Here is an 18,746-nt window from a genome sequence, read left to right on the forward strand (position 1 = left end):
GTTGTACTATTTTGTACACAAATAGACAACTTCAAATGAAGTTTTTAATATTTTTATATTTCACAAGTTTATTTCAACGAAGGAAACAAATACATTTAAACCTAATAGTAACAATAAATCATAATTTAAATAATAATGACATTTTTTATTAAAATAAAAATTATTTATTTAAAATATTAAAATTTATTATTTTATACATCCTATAATTAATTTAAAATGTATAGACAAACGAATAAAATTCGTTTCCAACATGATTATGTTGGAAACAAGTTAGCACGAATATTCGACAGTAAAATAAAGATATTTAATTCACTTTGCATTATTAATAACGCAAATAGAAAACTTTACACCTAAACTTTTGATATATTCACGTTTCAACAGTTTATTACGTCAAACACTTTAGTATTTAGTACATTTTTTGTTCAGTTATTGAAAACAAGCCAAACTGAACATATAAATCAATATCTTTGTATTAATCTTGTTTTAAAATATTATATTCTTTAGTTAATACATTAAATATATTTAAAATAATTTTTGTATCTATAATATTCGAAAGTCGTTTGAATAACCCGATAAATAAAAAAATATTTAGAATATCTTTAATCATTGAAAAAAAAAATCAAATTGAAGAAATAACCAAATTTCTTAGTTATAATTTGGTTATAAAATGATTTTTTATTTATTTATCAAAATAAATATAATTAAAATAAAAATAATTATCATTTTTATAAGTAAATATTCGAATATAATTTAAATAAGCCCATAAAAAGAAATAAAATTGAAAAAATAACAAATAAATTTCTTAGTAATAATTTAGTTCTAAAAATTGATTTTTTTATTTAGTTGTCAAATTAAATACATTTAAAATTTTAATAATAATAATAATTTTTGTGTATATAATACTCAAAAATCGTTTAAATAAGCCCATAAATAAAGTGCTTAGTACATATTTTGTTCATTCGTTGAAAAAAAAGTAAAATTGAACAAATAACAAATAAATTTCTTAGGTATAATTTGGTTATATAATATAATTAATCTAAAATTGATTTTCGATTTAGTTATAAATATAAAATTAGTTAAAATGACAATAACAGTCATATTTATATCAATAAAATACAAATATAGTTTAATAACTTTATAAATAAAGTATTTATTAAGTATACCATTATTTTATTTAATAATTAAAAAGGAAATTAATTGATCAAATAATAAATGAATCTAAAATTGATTTTTTATCAAAAATACATACATTATACAGAGAACAACATAAATAAAATAGTCTTTAGAACATTTTTTGTTTAGTCATTGAAAAAAAATCATATTAAACACCAAATAAATTTTAGTAATAATTTGACTATATAATATTATTAACCTTTTTATTTAGTTATCGGAAAATAAATAATATTTATAATTTTGCCCCTAAATACCTTAAATTTAAAATATACCATTGTGGTAACAAGTTGATAACAGTAACAAAATTTGTTCTAATATTAAATCGTATATATTTTTTTAGCAAAACGAATGAAATTGTGGTTCTTCAACGTTTCGATCACGAAATATCCCGAGGATAATCGCAAAACAAACAAATATTATTCTCCCGTGTTTATATTTATTGATGTGCTAAATAAATATATGTACACAGTTCGTCGAAGTGGGAAAGTTTTGCGAAAACATGTTTTTCTGTTCTCCCTTTGACATCTAAGTAAAAAAAAAAAACAGTAACAGGGTTACGAGTTCCCCCGACGCTGCCAACAACACAAGTTAGATTTTCTATTTTACGCCCTAAGTGAATATATCACACCTGGTTCCCCTTCATTTGAATTTTTTATACGGAAAGTTCGCACCTCTAAACTTACACATCATCCCCGGCGTAAAGCATCCGAGATGGTGACGGGGAACAAATCCGAAATGAAATTTTGACAGTTAATTTCGTATTTTTTTTTTTTTTTTGAAAACGTCGACAGCACAAGGTGCTTGACCGTCGATAAATTCGGTAAATTGATCGCGCCCCATTAATATTCAGCGGCCACACACACCCTCGCATTGATATTCGTCGCAGAGATCGACTTCGGAGCCCGGGTGAACGGGCCTCGCAGAACTTGACCTGGCCTAAACGATGGGATCCGATGGCGAACCGTCGCCGATAAATTATTTGGCGCGTACCCCCCGTCCGGCCCGCATCCGTCTCCGGTCGACGAATTAAATCACTCCGCCACAAGATACATTCTCGCTGTGTCGGACCGGGTAATAGGTTGAGCGGTGCCCTCCATCTGCAAGACGAGTGGCAAATATTCATTACTGTCGTGGGGCTATTCTGAATTTGTTAGATTAGTGTGGTATGTGGCAAAGCGTTCGCTTATTGGGGGATAATTGAGATATGATTTAATGGGAGCCGCTATTAATTCTGGAACGTCGCCTTCTCATCAAACCAGTGCTTGTTATTCATTTTTAATAATGTCTGTTTTGTGAAGCTATTTAATTAAGGGTTCGATATCAGCCCAATCTATAATTAAAGGGTAAATACAGTGAATTAAAGATCATCTATACTTGTTTCATCAATCAATATTCTGATATTTAGTTCGTTATAATTATAAATTTTTGCTAGATTTAAAATAAGTATGTAAGCAGCACAAAAATATTTCAGAAATTGACTTAAAAAGAAAATTTAGTTGAAATTTTATAAAGAAAAATAATTTAGAACTTTAGTAATTCTATTACCACAGTTAAATATTTATATTTTAAAGTATTACGAGAAATATAAAAAATTGTTTACTAAACTGCGGCTTAAAAACTTAGTTTCACGAATTGATATAAAAAGTAAATTTAGTTGAAATTTTGGTGAATGTGCATATAGACTTGCATATGTCACCCAAGTTATAATATAAAAGATTTTATAAAATTCACCTAATTTTTTAAAAAATATGTAAATAATTAGAAATTTAATTTATTACCGCAAACAAATATTTAAATTTTACTGTATTGGGAGAATTATAAAAAGAATCCTTTATTAAACTGTGGTTTAAAAAGTTAATTAATGTATCTGTAGAAATATACTTTAAAATACTTTATTACCTAACTTAGTTTCATGAATTGAATTAAAAAGATTTACTTATAATGTTGTGGATGCGCTATAGGGACTTACATGTCACCAAAGTTATAAAAGAATTTTTAAAATTCACCTCCTAATTTTTTAATTTTAAATATACTATTTATTCTCAATTTATAAAAAAATATGATAATAATTTAGAAGTCTAATAATTCTATTATAACAAATGAATATTTAAATTTTACTGTATTTGAAGAATTATAAAAAAATTCTTTACTAAATTGTGGTTTAAAAAGTTAATTAAAGTATCTGTAGAAATGTATTTAAAATATTTTATTACCTAACTTAGTTTCATGAAATGATATAAAAAGAAAATTTAGTTAAAATTTTGGCGAATGCGCCAAAGTCCCACACATGTCACCAAAGTTACTAAAAATTTTTTAAAATTCATCTAATTTTTTAATTTTAATTATACTATTTATTTTTAATTTATAAAAAAATATGTTAATAATTTAGAAGTCTAATAATTCTATTACCACAAATAAAAATTTATATTTACTGTATTTGGAGAATTATAAAAAAAATTCTTTACTAAATTGTGGTTTAAAAAGTTAATTAATGTATCTGTAGAAATATATTTAAAATATTTTACAGATACACCTAATTTAGTTTCATGAATTGATATAAAAAGAAAATTTAATTAAAATTTTGGTGAATGTCAAATACAGAATTGCATATGTCACCAATGTTAAAATGTAAAAGATTTAAAAAATTCATCTCCAATTTTTTTAATTTATACAATACTATTTACTCACAATTTATAAAAAAAATATATGAAAATAATTTAGAAGTCTAATAATTCTATAACCCCAAATAAATATTTAAATTTTACTGTATTTGGAGAATTATAAAAATAATCATTTACTAAACTGTGGTTTAAGAAGTTAATTAATGTATCTGAAATATGAAATATATTTAATGGTAATTTAAAATATTTCACCAAAGTTATAATATAAAAAATTATATAGAATTAACCTCCAAAAGTTTTAAATTTTAAATATACTATTTTTATCAATTTATAAAAAAATATGTAAATAATGTAGAAGCTTAATAATTCTATTACCACAAATAAATATTTAAATTTTACTGTATTAGGAGAATTATAAAAATAATCACTTACTGAACTGTGGTTTAATAAGTTAATCAATATATCTGTAGAAATATATTTAATGGTGATTAAAATATTTTTTATCTAACTTAGTTTCATGAATTAATTAATATAAAAAAATATTTAGTTTAAATTTTGGTGAATGCGCAATATACACTTACATATATCACTAAAGTTTTAATAAAGTTATTTTTATATGTTAATATGTTTAAATATATTTCTAATTTATAAAAAAAATGTACATGAAGTTTAATAATCCTATTACCACAAATAAATATACATAATTTACAGTAATTGGAGATATATAAAAAAAATTATTTACAAAAAAAAAATAAATCAATATGTCTACAAAAATATTTGAACGTGATAAATGTCACGTCCACTAACTTTGACAAAAGTAATTACCAGTTTAAGATATTTTAGCAAAAGATACAAAGAAAATGCTTCACCATCTGACAAATCTGCCAAATATAATTTTTAGATGTAGCCAGATCACTGTATGTACAAAAGACGAGAGATTTCATTACGAAACCTACAAAAACACAAAAAGAAGTATTGTTAAATGTACAACTTTTAATTACGTTCAACTTTAATCATCACAAAATATTTGCCGGATTATCTACTTTAATTAAACACAATTTTTACAATTCAACTTAAGATTAAAAAATATTCAAAGCAGAAAATTTCCATTTGTCCAGAACAGCATTTTATAATTGTGCATCGACACAAAAAGTAACTGAATTTCATCTGGGAGCCCGGTTTTATTTTCGGCATTCAATGCACTTTTAACAAAGGCAAACTTTTCAAGCACTTATTAGCCTGTCACAAAAGCGGTGAATTATTTAAGGGGCAAAAATTTTCAAATTCATTAAATCCACGATTCAACAATGGCATCGTGTCACAATCATGCGTCGGTCTCGTTTCAAATTTGTTTGGGGAATACTGAAATTAATTTAAGTTAGCCAACTCGAAATCAATATTTTTTATTTTGTTTATTATGCAAAGTTAATTAACTCTTTACTAGCAATAGTTTAGGAATATCTGCATCGGATATTAAAAGAACGGCTTTAATCAACATCGAGTGCCTCCAAGCTGCCGTATTTAACGTTTTAACAACAAGGAAACTGATCAATATTCACAGCGGTACAAAATAACCAATTTATAACAGAACATTTTATAGTTGCGACAAAGGCACACAAAAAAGTAATTAAAATTTAATCGCAGAACTGAAACTTTTATTTCCCCATTGAATGCACATTTTACAAAGGCTTCAAATTTTTTAAACCGCAGCTAATTAATTAATTTTCAAAGTGGCGTTACGAAAAAATTCACCAAAGTGAATAACTGCAATTGTCTCAATTATTTGTTGTCAAAAGAATAAATAATAGTCGAGTATGAAATTGAATACTCATTTTGAAAGGTTCTCCATTAAATCGGAGTGTCGTTGAGTAATGTTCTTTGATGTGTCCCCACTCAAAGAGTCGGAACTGCTGTGCGGTCCGGGTAATCACAATTCACAGTCAGAATGTGTACATAACTTTTGCATTAGACCGACTGAAACGAAACATCCAGCTGAGACAAAGGCGATCTTTCAAAAGAAAGAGCTTCTGTTATCAGAAAGAGCAGTTCTTGAACTGTGCCTGTATATTAAATTATTAAATATCCACGAGAATCGAAGATTTATTTTCAAGTCTTCAGTTGGTAAGGTAAAAAACGTCGTATTACGTATTTGATTGCTCTTTTTTACATCGATGTGACCTCGGAAAAGCTTTAATCTCATTTGACAGCTTTATATATCTATTTCAGCCAAAGTATGATGAATGAAAGCGTTCAAGGAGAACGACCAGATATCGTGTAAGCGCTTTCCATATTTAGGCTTTTTATGTAACCCCATGAAAAACTATTCTATATTGAAAAACTTTACGCGTTAACGTTGATTTAAATTCATAAATCCATACCTGATATCCATGTGCCATTGAACCTGGCTGGCGGTGGTAATTTAAGAAAAATATCTTCTAGGGTTGGCTTGTTCCCTTTAGTTCTTGGTCCTTCCTCAGGAGGGGACACTAATACTATGCTGAAGACGATTAAGCCTAGTACTGCTACAATGACCAGCAGGGCTATGAAGATGCCACGCCAGTTCCTCTCATTAGGCGAACTAACAACCAATTCCTGAAACAAACGTTTAACATGATTAATGGTTGTAAAACACCGTTGTCGTTCGACACAATTTTGACTTAATGCACGCTCGTACATAACAACCCGAAATGAAAATAAAACTCCCGTCTATTTATAAATATTTCAGGAGACGTTATTGCCCCAATTCCACTTCCTGCCTCGGCTGAGCCCATTAAATTGAGTCCACGAACGGGCTCTCGCACATTAATTGTCGTCTTCGCTACGGCCGGAGTTCGGCGATTTTTTACATCCTCCGTTGTTTGGGGGATTGCGTGGACCCCGTGAATTATCGTTATGGATACGGAAAGGGAAAACGCAACGTTCGAGGGTCCTTCCGTCTTGTTTGGACCCGGCGCCTACCCCCCTCGCGGCCGACCCGTGTAAGAAGTATTTATTGCGTTTTCCGCGGCTGCGATGCCTCTAAGCTTCCACTTGATACGCTTACCGACCAAACGTGGCGATTTATGCGGAGGTTTTTTAATATACGTCTGACGCAGCTGCGATATATTTTCATTTACATTCAATTTTTTGTCCCGCGGGCTTCGAAATCCTTTAAGCGAACGCCAGATTTTATATGTAACAAATTCCGGACTGCTCTTATTTTGTTACCAGGAAAATGCACCGCTATAAAATACTGTAATGCAGGCTTTTATGTTTTTTTTGATAAAAGCTTTATTGTTTTGCTTTTTTGCACACCAAACTGTTCGTTAATAAAAAAAATTGAATAAAATGAAAGAGTACTTTTATTTTTAGTTGATTATAAAATTTTACATTCATTCCTTTATACCAAGGGTTAAAATTTAATTTCAGTTTTATCAACAAAAAGCCATTAAATTTGACAGATATAATTCATAGTTCAATATGAAGATTTTTAAAAGTAAAATTTGAATTTATGAAAGAAAAATGAGAAATTGAATAAAAGAAGAAAAAATGAGAAATTGTTATTGACGACAATTTAATTATTTTAATTTTATACAAAATTGAATTAAAATTTTGATTTAATAAATTTTATCTAAAATTAATGTAATATTTTAATGAGTAAACAAAACTTTAACTTAAAAATTATAATATTATTTACAGTATTTATTAAATTAATATTAATATAACTTGTAGTTTTCATACATAACATTTTTTAATTTTCGATTTTTTAATTTAAATATTTAGTTTTGTTATGTGGTTTGTTTATTTCATTTTAAGGAAAGAAAATGACAAATTGAATAAAAGAAGAAAAAATGAGAAATTATTTATACTTTTAGAAAATATATCTGAAGATTTACAAATTTTAAAATATTTTCTAAAATATATATAATATAACACTTAAAATATTTGTTAATCTCGTACATTTTAATTTTATACAACATTGAATTAAAATTTTGATTTAGTCAAATTTTATCTAAAATTAACATATTATTTTAATGAACAAAACTTTAACCAAAAAATTATAATATTATTTACAGTATTTATTAAATTAATATAATTTGTAGTTTTCATAAATAAATTTATGATTTTCGATTTTTTAATTTAAATATTTAGTTGTTTGTTTATATGGTTTGTTTATTTCTATTTAAGAAAGGAAAATGACAAATTGAATAAAGGAGAAAAAAATGAGAAATTATTGTTACTTTTATAAAATACATTTAAAAATTTTAAAACGTTTTCTAAAATATTGATAACAATTAAAATACTTGTTCATTTTATACAATATTGAATAGAAATTTTGATTTTGTCAAATTTTATCTTATTTAAATTTGTTGGTTTAAATATATATATTTTTTTTAGTTTTAGATGTTAAAATTTCTCTAATTCAACGTTTAAGCTGAATAATTTTAATAATTAAAACAAATTTATAATATAATTTTTGCATTTTAAATTTTATTTATTTAATATTTAAGTTTCTAAAAGTTAGAACAAGAAAAAAAAAAAATAAAAACAGGAAATGATTAGTTTTTTTTAATAAATCCCGGATTATTCAAAACATTAATTTAAGTATTATTCTGGTGATTTGTTAGTTTAAATTTTTACTTTATGAAATTATGAAATATATTCACTTTAATTTTCTTCAAACATTAAAACTGAAATATCTTAAGAATAGCTGTTAATCAAAGTTTATTACATTGAATTGTAAGCACATATTTTAAGATAATACATATCAAATTTAAACAAGATTTGAGCAAAGGTTACGGAAATATGAATTTTTGAAATTTAAATTTGAGGTATTGTATTTTCTTCCGTCCGTGCCCCAGGTCCTGGGGACCTTCTGAAGAAGGTTCCCCTATGGAGATGGTGTCCATACCCCAGGTCCTGGGGGACTCTTTGGAGAAGGCTTCCACTATGGAGATGGTGTCCATGCCCCAGGTCCTAGGGGACTCCTTGGAGAAGGTTTCCGCTATGGAGATGGTGTCCATGCCCCAGGTCCTGGGGGACTCTTTGAAGAAGGTTCCCCTATGGAGATGGTGTCCATACCCCAGGTCCTAGGGGACTCCTTGGAGAAGGCTCCACTATGGAGATGGTGTCCATGCCCCAGGTCCTAGGGGACTCCTTGGAGAAGGTTTCCGCTATGGAGATGGTGTCCATGCCCCAGGTCTTGGGGGACTCTTTGAAGAAGGTTCCCATATGGAGATGGTGCCCATACCCCAGGTCCTAGGGGACTCCTTGGAGAAGGCTTCCACTATGGAGATGGTGTCCATGCCCCAGGTCCTGGGGGACTCTTTGAAGAAGGTTCCCCTATGGAGATGGTGTCCATACCCCAGGTCCTAGGGGACTCCTTGGAGAAGGCTCCACTATGGAGATGGTGTCCATGCCCCAGGTCCTAGGGGACTCCTTGGAGAAGGTTTCCGCTATGGAGATGATATCCATGCCCCAGATCCTGGGGGACTCTCTGAAGAAGGTTTCCACTATAGTGATGGTGTCCATGCCCCAGGTCCTGGGGGACTTTTTGAAGAAGGTTCTCCTATGGAGATGGTGGACAAACTTTGGAAAAAAACTATTAAGATCTTCTTCATATTAGTCCTAAATTTTGACCACCAGTCTTAGAAACAACTATAGATTATTTTTATTAACAAATTTACATATTTTGTCCTACAGTTACTCCTGGAAAAATACAGTCCCTCAAATTTAAATTTAAATAATTGATTGATTTAAATTAAGTATAAGTTACAATTTCTGAAAGATATAAACAATTAATAATTTTACAATTTAATTTCAGATTTCGTTGAAAACTATAACATTATTTATTATCGTTCATAAATTATGTGCAATTCAGTTAAACTAATAAATTTAATAAAAGCCACAAAATTAGTTTTATAAAATTGATTATTTTGTCTAAATTGTAGATTTTAATTATAATTTTGTCAAGGAAAATTGTCTGTTAAACTGCAAAATGTTTAGGACCTTATCAGTATAAAATCAGTTATTTATTGAACTCGATTGATTTTATGGTTTAAAATAAAAATAAATAATTTTTTTTGGGTATACTTTTTGTGTATAAATTTAAACAAAGAAAACAATTATTTCGATTTAAGAGATTGTGACCGTTAATTAGTTGTTTACAAAGATTTTATATTTTTTTAGGAAATCGATCTCCAAACAATCAAATGTTTCATTCACTCAAACAACACATTTGAAAATTAATTGTAATGAAATTTAATTATTTTAATTACAGTCGTCAAACCTTGTTCACAAAAATATACTTTTTAATAAATATTATTGTTGTTGACAGATTAGCAGTATTATTCGAAAGCACGATCAACAAATTACGAAAATAAACAAAAAGAAATCGCACGCAAATTGAATTCGACAAATTGCACAATTAATTTCCCACCGGCGAATAAATTCGTGTCACGTTCGTTAAAAGATTTAAAGTAATGAGAACTGTGCGAATGCGAATGCGAAACGAAAATACGACGAAATATTCCTCCCACAACTCACACAACCTTTTTTTATATCTTTCCCCATTTTTCGAACCGACGCATTTGCAATAGTTCCGTTCCGCCATCGATCCCGTCAACAATTCCTACAAGTCGACGTTTACGTACGTATATAAATTTCATGTGGCGGCGGTGGAAAGGCGGTGAAACGGTGCAACGCGCTGCGGTTTCACGTGCACACGCCGGAAACTTTTTTTGCGAATGTCTAATCGTCGCTTTGTAATGCACGGCAACATGTGCATGTTAATGTTACGGTTGCGGTTTGATGTCGTGCCGGAATTGTCGGAAGCTGGGACTAGTTTTCGACTTTCGTTACAATTTGTGTCGGTCGTTCGTTTTTATCTCGCAAATCCGGGGTGATCTTCGCATAACCAGAGACGTTATTTATGTAGGCATGGTCAGAAGTATGAGGCATCCAGCGATATTTCCTCTAATTCCATGGAAATTCCTTTACAAACTTTTATTGTTTCTTTTACTGTCAAACAGGGTAATCCCGATTTATTCTACATAATTAATAGGTCCATACACGGATATCTGGGAAGCCATTAAAGTCGTAAAGAAGGTGTAAATTTCTATTATTTCGTCTATTAAAGTTGGTGGATCGGTGAGAGCCACAACAGTTACGAGAAAAGTTCGTTTAGAAGGTTTTCTAAAACCAATATGAGGCCATTAGAATGGGTTTTAAGCTACAGACATTCAACAAAAGAGTATTGGGTGAATTTTTTATGGTATAATGAGTCCAATTATGAGAAGAAATTTCTTAACGTTTTAACCAACAATATTCATAAATTTGAACTATTATACAGGGTGTCCTAGGAGGTAAAAATAGATTTATTTTCCTTCTTCTGTCTTCTTTAATGAAACAATTTGGTTACACAGACCTGGAGGAAGTAGATCAGCTAAAAATAATAAAATAATGAAAATAAAAAAAAATATTTTGTTTGTTAAAATTTGTATAATTGATTTCATTAATGAAAAATTGAATGAAGGGACAAAAAATATATTAAGAAATTAATAAATAATCTAGTTTATGTTTGTCAAAATTATAAAATTATTTATTAAAGTAATTAAATATTTTTTTTTTAATTTTCGATTTCTTAATTGAAATCTTTAGTTGTTTGTTTATTTTTATTTAAGAAAAGAAAAAAATGAGAAATTATTATTACTTTTATAAAAAATATCTGGACATTTAAAAATTTTAAAATATTTTCTAAAATAATGATAATTTATTATTTATTTATTTGTTAATCTTACATTATTATAAAATATTGAATTAAAATTTTGATTCTCTAAAATTAACATATTATTTTAATGAGTAACAAAACTTAAAAATTATAATATATACAATATTTATTAAATTAATATTAATATAATTTGTAGTTTTCATAAATAAAATTTTTTAATTTTCGATTTTTTTATTCAAATATTTCATTGTTATTTCATTTTAAGAAAGAAAAATCAAAACAATTTTATAATATAATGTTTGTATTTTAAATCTTATTTATTTAATATTTAATTATTTTAATAAATTCCGAATCATTATAAACATTTACAATTACATAATTTATTAATTATTATTCTGGTGATTTGTTAACTTAAATTTTTACTTTATGAAACTATGAAATTATGTATTAAGTTACAATTTCTAAAAGATATAAACAATTAATTTTCAGACTTTGTTGAAATTTATTAAATCTATCATTACTTATTATGTGCAATTCAGTTAAATTAATAAATTTATTAATAGCCATAAAATTAATTTTATAAAATTAATTATTTGATCTAAATTGTAGTTTATAATTTTATCAAGAAAAATTGTCTGTTAAACTGCAAAAATTTTTAGGACCTTATCAGTATAAAATCAGTTGTTTATTGAACTAATTTTGACATCATTTTTTTTGTATACACTTTCTTTTTCCCTTCTTTTTAATAAAAAAATATGGTTACACAGACCTGGAGGAATTAGAATCCCAGAAAATCAACTATTAACAACCTGTGGTTCAAGGATAATCAAATTTTAGGGATAGAATAGCCTGTCAAATTACCAGATCTCAATCCAGTTGATCATTTCTGGAGTCAACCAAAAAAAAAAGACATCAGGGCACAGCATAAAATCGAAGTTAAGTTAGAGGCTTTCTAGAAGAAGCGTTATATGTTAGTAATAAAAAAGCACCATAAATAAAAAATAATAATTAGAAAAATTAAATTTAAAATCATTTTTAGTCTTTATATCAACTAAAACATATAAATAATCGCTGAAAACAGATATTTATGGGCTGCCTTATACTTGGTCAGACTGTCTAAATATATATATAAATAAATTGCCAGGCAATTTATAAAACACTGGGCGAATTTACTCCACAGGTACCCCTCGTCTCTGACGGATCGCGTCCATTATTTATGCTGACAGACAGTGAATTAAGACATACACGCAGACAAACGTTTGCATTAGCATTCAGAAAGGACTCCCCGAAGGGTATCCACTCTCGGGGACGTCCATTTTTCTGCGACCTGCAGGACAATCGCCTTCGAACCGGATCGATACACAACAGTGGCTGTTACAATGAATTATTCAAACTTGAAAAAAAAAAAAAAAAAAATTCAATCCAAAATTAATCCGTTACAATTCAAACGATGAAAAAAGAAAAACGCTCCTGCAATCAGATACGAAGCCGGAGTTTCCGGAACAAGGTTGCACGTTTAAAAAAATCGAGAGAGGGAACGAATTTGGAAACGGAGCTCCTAAAAATAAAGCCCGGTGTTAATTTTAAGCCCCGGAGAATAAGTAATGAAGTCGAGGGAGCGGCGACGGATGAAATCGGTAACATGTGTTGCCCCCGATCCCTTTGATTAGGATAACCGGAATGTCCGCAGCTTTGCGTTCACGGCGACCCAAAAATTCTTGTCGGCTCAATTGTAGATCGCAATCGGCGGTGTCGGGAGTTTGGGTCCGTGATTAGGGAAGTTGCGACTTGTTTTTGTTAGGGCTAGGATTACGGCAGGACTAGTTTTATGTGTGTGATTAACAATCATTTACACGGTTTCAATTTTATAAAAAATATACCCTTGAATAAATGTATATATAATTATCAATATGCAAATTAATTTTAAAGTATATTACTAATAATTTAATATGATAGATTTGTCATTTGTAAAAGCCGCAGAAAAATTTGTGGTGCATATTCAATAATAACTTGTTTTATCTGGTAAACAATTTAGTAGGAAAATTAAAATGACATTATTAATTACTTTGATGATTAACCTGTATCAAAATTGATTTACTTAAAGTTACATAAAAAATAAAGTTTTTTCATTTAAAATAAAAAAGTAAAATTTTTAATTGATTGTTTTTAATAGAAATTGACAAAAAAAAAAAATTAATAACAATTTGAATTATAAAATAGATATAACAGCTGCAAAAACATTGGTGGAGCATATTGATTATTTTTTGTATTTGGTAAATAATTTAGTGGCAAAAAATTAAAATAATATTATTATTACTTTGATGAATAATCTGTATAAAAATTGATTTACTTCGTTACAGTTACATAAAGAATAAAATTATTTACATTAAAATGGAAGTAAAATTCTTAGTTGATTGTTTTTTATAGAAATTGAGGAAAAAAAATTATTAATAATTTGAAGTGGAAAAAATTATATAAAAGCTGCACAAACATTGATGGATCATATTAATTATTTGTTTTGGTGGAACATAGTAATAATTTGTTTTATCTGGTAAATAAATTAGTGGGGATACAAAATAATATTATTAATTACTTTGATGAATAATCTGTATAAAAATTGATTTACTTCGTTAAAGTTACATAAAAAATGAAATTTTTTTTAGTAAAATAAAAAAAGTAAAATTTTTAATGATTGTTTTTAATATAAATTGAATTGAAAAAATATTATTAATAATTTGAAATTAAAAATAGATGTAATAGCTTCAAAAACATTGGTGGAACATATTACTAATTTGTTGTATCTGGTAAATAAATTAGTGGGAATACAAAATAATGTTATTAATTACATTGATAAATAATCTGTATAAAAATTGATTGACTTCGTTAAAGTTACATAAAAAATAAAGTTTTTTTCATTAAAATAAAAAAGTAAAATTTTTAATTGTTTGTTTTTAATGACGAAAAAAATTAGTGGGAGTACAGAATAATAATGTTACTTAATTACTACTATAAAAATTAACAAAAAAATATTATTAATAATTTGAAATAAGAAATCAATATAAAATATGTAAAAAAATTGGTGGAGCATATTAATAAATTACTTAATCTGGTAAACATCTATAAAAATATTGATTTATTTCAACAAAAGTGATATTATTGTTTTTTTACTTACTCTTTTTCATAAAATTTGAACAAATTGCGAGATTATTTTTATTACTGGATATCGAAAACAAATTTAATATTTGTAATAATGTTTTTGATATATCCTTTAGAAGGTAACTATAAAGTTATCTTGTCTCTGTCCTATTGGGCAAATCAAATCTAAAATAAAAATGAAACATTCCAGATTACTTTCCAATTGTATTATAAGAAACGTTTCAGGATATGGTCAGACACATTTCGCTATATTCCATCGATATAAAACTGTTTACTTTCATTAAGAAAATTGTCCTGCTTAGAACATAAACTGTCCGAACTATCGTTTGACATTTACGTCCCATAAAACCGAATGAGAAAAACACAACGGCTGATCAATACAAATAGAAATTCATCATCGTTTTACAGCAAAGTAGCAATTCATCTGTCGTTCGCACGACTTATTATTTCGGACAATAAAAACGGACGTTGACTTTCCTAGCGAACCGACATGAAAAACAGGCGAGGGTTCTTTTATCAAATAAACGTTTCATATTCATATTTTTTTTGTAGAGGATATTGTTTTGTGCTTTTGTGAACGATCACTTTTGAGTATTAATTTAATTTAACTTTATTTGGCCAATGTGGATTACGTTGGTTTTAGGGCATGTTTATTTTATCAACGTTCATATTTTATTACAGAGTACGTGCGATTATTGAATAAATATTAACATTCGTTAACGTTCCGTTTAAATAAAAATGTTAACAGTGCTGTTTTAAAATGTGTGTTTTACGTATTCAAATTTTGGTGCATGATCCTTTTTCCGGTCCACTTATTAGAACACTCGAAACAAAAATCTTAAACCCTTTATTATCCGACGTCGATCTGAAGTCACTTCACATAGACTTTTTCAACGTTCCCCCTTTGTTTCAGCCTATTTATGTAACGATGATCGTTAAGAAAGTGCCGCTCGTGCAAAAATCCCCGAACAGACTTGAATTTAAAATGGAACACCGTAACGCAGTTAAATCTATTCCTTTTATTATCCCGTTTCGTTTTATTTCTTGTTTTTCAGCGCTTCTCCAATTTTGAATCGTGTCAGTGTTATCATTTCAATTTGTACCCGAAATCCCCTACTATTGGTTCAATTAATAGTTGAGCCCTTGTAACATTTTGGTTTAATGTTGCTACAGCAATTGTTCGTCGAATTTATTCATTGTTTTATGGGATTTTCATGCAGTTACCCGGCCGGAATCCGTGTTTCGCAACGTTACTGTTCCAAAACATGTTAATGGTATAATTAAAGACAATTGCTTTTATTTAAAAAACCCTTTTGTGATAACTGAAATGTTTCAATTGATCCGGAAAAAACGGGCGATAATTATAATTTATTCATTGAAAACCTTATCGACGGAAGCAGTCAGAAGTCGGACGCGTTCATTATTCTTACCAGGACATTTTGTTATTGGATTAGTAAGGGGTATCTCCCTGCATCCGGTCATTCGGATATCTTCCTTTCGGTCCGCGTCGAAATTTAAGAAAGAAACGGCCTAAACTGATTTCTTATGCATGCACGTCGCATCGGGCCCTGGCCCCACTTCACTTTCGCAGACAGTAACCACCTCATTTGAATATCGGGCCGAATAAAAACCAAAGTGGAAAATCTGGAGGACGCCAACTGTTTCCACATGACGGTGTTTTCCCCAATAAAACAATGAAAATCAGGTACGAAAAGGTGTTTGAATAATCAATCCGTTTTTGGATGGCACGTGTGGCTCAGGTTTACCGTTCGTACCTGTGTTCGACAATCAAATCAAGTGGTCGTGCATCTTTTATTAAAATAACTTCATTCGATTTGGTTCAATTAATTAATGAAGTTTGCAGAAACATGGTAAACGTTTATTGGATACTTTTCAAATTGGAATTCGTTTAAAACCGTAACACTAATTTAATGTACCTGCTGCTTATATTATCCCGACTGAGGGGATTGAAAACCTTTTTGTTTTAAATTTAGCCGACGGTTATAAATAGAATTTTTAATCAAGTCCGCTTTTCGCAAAATTGATTGATTGGCCCAGCAATGCCAATTTATGTAATCGACTTTTTAACTAATCAAATGTTATTTTTCAATTTGCCTTATTTGAATAACATTCACGAAGACTAGTTGCAGCTTCTAAGATCTAAGATAAGTTGTACCGATGACGTGGAAACACTATTAATCAAAAAGTTTAAAATAACATGCTTGTAGAATAAGACACTCGACCGACGAAGAGTTCGGATGTAGTAGCTTTCAGGCAATTAGCGTGAGAAAATTACACGAACTTTCCGTTCGGATGCTTAAATGCATATAATTTTGATTAATGCGTCTGGGAAGACTTAAATAAGTATCCTTAAACGAAGTTTAAATTATTTAATCTTCTTTCAAGAAATAAACGAATTCGACTCTAATTCTATTATTTAGAACTTTACACAATAGTCTAGGGTTAATTATATCATCAATTATAAAAGAAAAATAGTGTTCGGGGCAAAATTTAAATGCTACTATCATAATAATGAAATTCAATTGAAGTTTTTACAAGTATACAAAATGTCCCCGAAAGTTCTGTACAGAATTCTACTACCAATTCTCAAGGAGCTATCTCTTATTTTACATTAGTACAAAAGTTGACAATTACAGAGATGCAGGTCTGTAAAGTTAATAATTTATTTTAAATTTAAAAAAAAAATTATTTTATAGAAAAGTGTCGACGTTATAAAACTTGATACACAGTTTTTTAGCCTGGAACGTTGAAGTATATTAACAAATGTGATGTATGATGTGGAGGGCACCGCATACAGCGTATATAACTTTTGTAAACCGACCCAACTTTTTTGCCCTTCACTGTACGTGTTTCTGGAATAGCAATATTTATTCGTCTATGTCTTGCGTTTAAAATAAATATACCTCGTTGATGTCGCTACAAGCAACCGTTTGACAGAAAAATCCATTTAAAGGACACGCAATAAAATACAACTTAAAAAATATGATTTTTATTAATCATCTTAAAATTCTTTAAGCTAGTGTTTTTCATGTATAAAGACATTAATGAGATGAAGAAAAGTAAATTGTATTATTTGCATTATTTCCATATCTTATTTTAAAATACTCGCCTTAAAAAATCCATAAAAAATAATTAAACTTAATTTACTAAGGTGGTAGAATTCAGTTACATCCTGTATATTTATTATGTATATACTTAAATTTGTATTATTTGAGAAGCTAACCTAATATTCACAACTATAATCATTATTGATTCTGAGTTTTAACACTAATTTATAAAATAATTATTCAAAATCAACAATTACATGGAGATAATATGTATTTGATAAATTTATTATTAGTTTTAGCATTATTTCATTTATTTAATTATTTTACTAAGCGGATTTTAATAATCGTTTTAATACGATTTATACGATATCGACATTAATTATAATTATTGTATGCATGGATATTAATGTAAAGGTAATTAAATATTCTAAATGGATTACTAGTTTTATGTTTTGTGTATTTTATTTTTATACATATATATTAGTACTGGAAAAGTAATTTATATTTTTAACATTTACTTTAATTCAACAAAATAATCATTATTATAATCAACGACCTCTGAAAATGTTCTGCAAGTAAATTCAGAGTGCGAGAAAATTATGTTGGCATATAACTGAGCATACCACCAGTTTGCATGTCTTCAAAATTAACCTGATTAATGGTAGTTTAAATTTGGTCGTTTGGCCTTTAAATAAGTTCCATTTTTATTGATGAAAGGAAGAAGCACATGTTTGAGTAACTTTGTCATGAACTCTTTCTTCAGTTAAGACTTTTTTACGTATTGTTCCACGAGCTTTACCAGCTTCAATTCAGTAATACGATCAATAAATAACTCTTTTGCGTTCCTCCAAAGTGAGAATTGACAGCTGTCAAACGCGTAATTTGGTTATCCTCACTTATTTTATGCATGAAGCCTCATAATGGTTGATTCATCGCAGTTAATTGAGTGACCTATTTCCTAATATGTTTTTTTGCAGGAGATATTACTTAATTCTTCTGTGGCACAAGTTGATCTAGACA

General features: G+C 28.4%; 1 protein-coding gene across 1 annotated transcript in view; it reads right to left on the reverse strand.

Moving 5' to 3' along the window:
* The window catches only part of LOC109609633 (inactive dipeptidyl peptidase 10), a 187,205-nt gene that overhangs the window by 46,623 nt on the left and 121,836 nt on the right, over positions 1 to 18,746 (reverse strand). Inside the window, exon 3 of the mRNA XM_049961319.1 lies at positions 6,173 to 6,386. Within this exon, the coding sequence (XP_049817276.1) occupies positions 6,173 to 6,386 (214 nt within the window). The remainder of the gene's footprint in view (positions 1 to 6,172; positions 6,387 to 18,746) is intronic.

This window comes from Aethina tumida, chromosome 1 (genome assembly GCF_024364675.1).
Source record: "Aethina tumida isolate Nest 87 chromosome 1, icAetTumi1.1, whole genome shotgun sequence".
Classification (NCBI taxonomy): Eukaryota; Metazoa; Arthropoda; class Insecta; order Coleoptera; family Nitidulidae; genus Aethina; species Aethina tumida.